Here is a 5,000-nt window from a genome sequence, read left to right as displayed (position 1 = left end):
ATTCCAGAATGCAATCAACAAGGCTTTAGGTATTGATCCCTCAACGGACTTACCTACTAATTCCGCGCAAAGTACCCCTATGGTTGTGTCCGAAAATGTGACTGTGAACAGAGCTTGTGAAGTTACAGTAGATGGAACTTCAATATTTGTTCCTTCGCTTTGCAAAGGAGAGGAAAGTACTGCCGAAAAAGAATGTACAGGTACATACTGGATGCAATATATCTTTTTTTTTTTTTCAGGGTTTTTAGTTTCTGGGAAAGGAACGATTCACAGCGAAATCCGTGCATGACAATTTCAGTAGATTATAAAGTGCTTTGGCTATTTTCGGTAAATGTGGTAAAATTCACAAGGCACCAAAGTAATCTTAGGTACGTTTCTGAACTCAGAAAAGATCTTGTTCTCTTTAAAATTATCGCCCAAAAGACGCTAGTCGAGTACCTCAAGTATTGTACTTGTTCGGTGTTGGGCTCGTCAACCTGCGTTGTGTGCATTCAAAAATGCGAAGTTATCTGTGGTCTCAATGAAAGTGATCATTACTGAGTGAAGCACATGCGAAAGAAGCCAGAAAGAAATTCAAGTGTCACATTCGAGCGTTTTTTTTTGGGTTTTTTTTTCCAGGCTTCTTTCCCAACTGCTCAGGAAGGGCCTGTTCTTATGGAGGAAGCAGGGTGCCCCGGCTGACCGAGTTACTCGGCTAGGAGGGTTAAAACGTAGCCCGCCTTTACATGAAACTCACCTAAGCGGGAAGGCGGGAGTGGGCCACTAACCGCAACAAACAAGATGACCGACAAAAATAATCGTTTCGGCGGGTAGCCTGAGTTTAATTTTTTTTATATCATTTCTTCCGCTAGCAGCCGCTTTTCAGTGTCTATGGAAACTATTTTGCACCTTATTTGTCATTTCGTTAAGTAGATGTCACTGGTAAGTGATAACGACGAAACAATTTCCGAGGATGGCAATTTCTCCGCACCACGGTTAGCCGGGGTCACCCGGTACGAACCGTTTACATGGCAAAAAGATAGCCGGCCTAGAAGGATGCCCCGTGAAGACGACTTTCCCTGTCTAGCATGTAAACGCTTCAATTAGCTTTCTAAAGAAACGTATGAAAAGTTGGCTCTTGCAGGGTAACTCGCTGGTTAGCCGCGCACCCTCTCCGTCTCCATGTAAACAGTCCCCAAGTTGCTTCATAATTGCGATGATCACTTTCAATGAGACTTACATACCCCGCAGTTCAAGTATATTGAAATTTCATATATTCTTTCCATCGAAGTCATTTATGTTAATTATTTCAAGAAATTGAGACTGAAAAACCAACTAAAGATGATGAGGAAGATGATGAGCAAGCTGAGGAGCTGGACCTAACAGGACTGGATGATGCTGAACTTGATAGGGTATAGGCTTTGCAGACCATTACACAAGGAGCTATTTACTTTTGGGCGTTAACTATTTATTTCAAGCCGTTCTTCCGTTAGTTGTATCCACAGTGTAACTCATTGTCCAAGGTCTCAGCGGCTGATTTACTTTGGCGGGGAATAAATTGCTGAAGAACCTTACGGAACAGAAGGGCAAAGCGGAAGAAAATGAGAGGGTACTGGAGAGAGATGGTTTCGTTCTCTCTCTCTCCCTCTCTCTTGCTACACGGACTTTTTTGCTCAGAATAGAATTTCAAAATTCTGTGTAGAGTGATAAGATTCAATTCCGACCGTTTTACAAATAGTTAAAGCTCGATCGTGAAAAAACCATATTAGACTGTGATAGCATTTGTTTCGTCAACATAAAAAACAGCATTCGGGGAACAAAATGATTCGATTGATATACTTAAGGAGCAAGGATGGCACAGTCGGTTAGTGCGCGGCCTTGGTGCAAGAGGTCTTGACTTCGATTCCCGGATATCGCATCCTTGTTTCGACTTCTTTCCTTTCAGTGTAGCTTAAGTAGCTTTAAATACTCTTAAAACGGAGCGCAGATGGTGAGGGGGGAGTAAAATGAGCGCACCGTCGACCTCATGTTTGTCAGTTGAATTACTGTTACGAGTTATCGACGTTAAACATGGTTGCTTTGCTTTACTTTATTTTTACTTTTTGGACGGGAAATCTGGATTCTGGCGTTTTTTCCATGCTGAAGAGGGCGATTGGCCTTAATTTTTTTCTTTTCAGATTCAGGGTTCGTGGGTGTTTTCGACATCCCCAATTGAAAAGATGTCGAAAAAGTGTTCAGAGCACTATGTTTTTTTCACTTTACAGTGTCTCCTAAATAACGAGGAGATAGAAATAAAAACAAAACTTTGGATGGAGGAAAACAGGGATTATTTAGAAAAGCTGAAAGGTCAGTGATGTACTAATACAGTCATGGTTTTTCACTTTATGGCCGGGGCTGAGTGCGTTTGCAATCTTGTCAGCAGAGACTCGTGAAATTAGTGGGTGATTTCTATGAAAGATGGCGTGGTTTTCGAATTAAAAACACTTAATGGAAGACAGTTGCAAACCAGAAACGGTGAGAGGGTGTGATAAACACATCAACGAAGAAAGAAACAGACAATATGCAACTCCGAAGTGGAACTCAGAGGGGATGTGATCATACGATCCTCCAAGATCTGAAATTGTTTTCTTGTATCTGCTGACTCTAGAAAAAGAAGAGAAGGAGGCCAGAGAAAGAGAAGATGGCAGTAAACAAGAAACTAAAAAGGTTACTGACTCATCGACCGTGGGTTCTTAACTTCTTCTTAATTAAGCAGCATGCAATGAACAAAATCATGTAAACATCGGTCCCCAACAATTCCAATCGATTGTCTATGTTATTTTATATCGACGTATCCCCCCTGTACGAGTAATTTAGCGTTGAGGCAAACATTTTATATACTGCAAATCAAATGTTGGTTTATGACTGGAAAAAGGAGAAGCTGAACGGTGTATGGTGAAATACTACTTGCAGCTCAATGGAGAACCAGCTCGAACCCATTACATGGCACATTAGATACTTATTCAGAACTCATCTAGTATACGTTTTTGTGTTTTTTACCTTGTTTTCGTTTTCCAAAGTCGTTTAGCAGCGCACAAAATGTATCCAGTCAGTCGTGAAACAAGTAAATGTCAGTTTTCTCATCCTTGTTTATGACATTACCTGATTTCAACCCGAAGGGGACTAGGTAGGAGTTTGTAACTTATGGGATTGGCAACTATTCATGATTGATCCCCGTAGTCAGAAAGAGCACACCGAGATTTACAAAATCCCCAAGTTTGGTGTTAATCGGGCTAATTTTGACTGAGATATTAATATTGGTTCTATTAACACCAAACCTGGGGATTTTTTGATGCTTGGTGTCCACTTTCTAACTGTGTAGATCAATAGTTGCTATGATCGTAATTTGCAGACTCGTTTTGTCCCCCTCGGCTTGAAATCAGGCAATGACGTTGCCACGTCGATGTCGGTTTATGCCCCTATACAAAGAAATTCCATATTAGATTTCAGATCTTGCTTGCGTCCCAAACTAATGTGTTTGCAATTGAGCTCAATTTTTCTAAAAACCGTTTTCTTTCGTGTCGGCTAAAAAGCTTGGCCGCTCTCTTTGTGGACGAATATCAATCATAGGTTGATCGATTTGTCTGTTCATTTCAAACAATGTTTGAAGTCATATGGACACTTAAAACAGCTCTATTGCATTCTCAATAATTATTAATCGATAGATTTTCGACTTGAATCATGATGTTTGAAGTTGTGTATGTTCTTCACTCGTAGTAATGTTTGTGCTTTTACAGAAAAGAAAACCATACAAAAAAAGAATGACGACTGGACCGGCCAGTTCTGCTGGAGAGGCCATTGAAAAGATGTTGGTAGAAAAAAAGATCTCCAGCAAAATTAACTACGAGGTTCTAAGAGATCTGGAGACAAGTCAGACCAACAAGCCCAGCAAACCACAGCAGACATCTATTATAGAACCAGTTTTACCCCCCAAACAGGAATTTGTCACACCTCTTGTACCCACGAGAAGGGGCGGGAGAAAGAGGTTTGTAATTAAAAATTTAGGGTTATTGTTATTTTTTTCGTTTTGTTGTTGTTTTCTTCTTCCTTTTTTCGGAGGGGGGTGGTGAAAGCGGAGGAGGGTTAGCATTGTTCTTGGACAAACCCTTTCGTGCACACCACACGGGGTGCAACATCGCAAAGCTGCGGCATTTTATATCTGCCTAATTAAACTTATTAAATTTCATGGTGCGTGTTGGACAAGGTTATGTGCCTGCAATGGAACTTCTTCACTACACTGGATTTCTTTTTCAAAGGAACTCCCCTTCCCATCTGAATGGCGTACAGAAATTTGGTTGTGTCAAGTGACTCCATAAAAAGTGAAATGACTTCTGTAGGGAGATTTCATAAAGACCTGGTAGTTCGAGCGTTTTGTGCCGCAAAAAGGGAACTTTCTTGTCAGAAGTGCTCTCAAAAGCGGTGATTAACCCGGAAGCTTCAAATGCTCCCCCCGCCCCAACCTCCCATACAAAGCTGTTTCCTGTGCTAGAAACGACAGTTTCGGGACCAAAGCGATCTGTCAAAATCTCCCACCATTTTTCATACACTCCAATCAATGCATGGTCATTTACTTCGGAGGTGACGTCGTCCAGTGGTTAGGGCGTTGTGTTTGCATGCGGCTGCCCCGGGGTTCAAATGCCTTTCTAACCTCTGGTATGGGTTTGTTTCCGGTTTTCCCGGATTCAACTTTACCACGCTTTGTAAATGGCCAACTCGATGCCTCCTCCTGCCAGTTGGGGTTCTTAATCCCTGTCTCTGTTAATTCAGTTGAATTGTCCCTTTCAGATTATTGAAAGTGGGGTGACTTTAAACTAGCTTTAGCTAAGTGCACTTCCTCTTTAAAAGACGTTTTTACGCTTATTTGTGCATTTACTTCCAAACCTGTACGCAATTTACAAATAGAGAAAACCGAAATCTTTGCAAATTTAAGTCTTGTTTCGGTGTTTTGGTGTTTCGTTTCGCTACCTCGCTGTTTCGTGGTT

The 5,000-nt window shown here is 41.4% G+C and overlaps 1 protein-coding gene across 3 annotated transcripts in view; it reads left to right on the top strand.

Annotated features, from left to right (window-relative positions):
- The window catches only part of LOC138043839 (transcription factor IIIB 90 kDa subunit-like), a 17,278-nt gene that overhangs the window by 7,734 nt on the left and 4,544 nt on the right, over positions 1 to 5,000 (top strand). For all 3 annotated transcript variants that reach the window (XM_068890321.1, XM_068890322.1, XM_068890320.1), the window contains exons 7-11: positions 1 to 200; positions 1,294 to 1,391; positions 2,244 to 2,325; positions 2,627 to 2,685; positions 3,756 to 4,003. The exon at positions 1 to 200 is cut by the window's left edge and continues 262 nt beyond it. In XM_068890321.1, the coding sequence (XP_068746422.1) occupies positions 1 to 200; positions 1,294 to 1,391; positions 2,244 to 2,325; positions 2,627 to 2,685; positions 3,756 to 4,003 (687 nt within the window). The remainder of the gene's footprint in view (positions 201 to 1,293; positions 1,392 to 2,243; positions 2,326 to 2,626; positions 2,686 to 3,755; positions 4,004 to 5,000) is intronic.

Source organism: Montipora capricornis, chromosome 3 (genome assembly GCF_036669925.1).
Source record: "Montipora capricornis isolate CH-2021 chromosome 3, ASM3666992v2, whole genome shotgun sequence".
In the NCBI taxonomy this organism is placed as follows: Eukaryota; Metazoa; Cnidaria; class Anthozoa; order Scleractinia; family Acroporidae; genus Montipora; species Montipora capricornis.
Note: the sequence above shows the minus strand (reverse complement) of the source record. Positions and strands in the feature narration are given on the sequence as shown.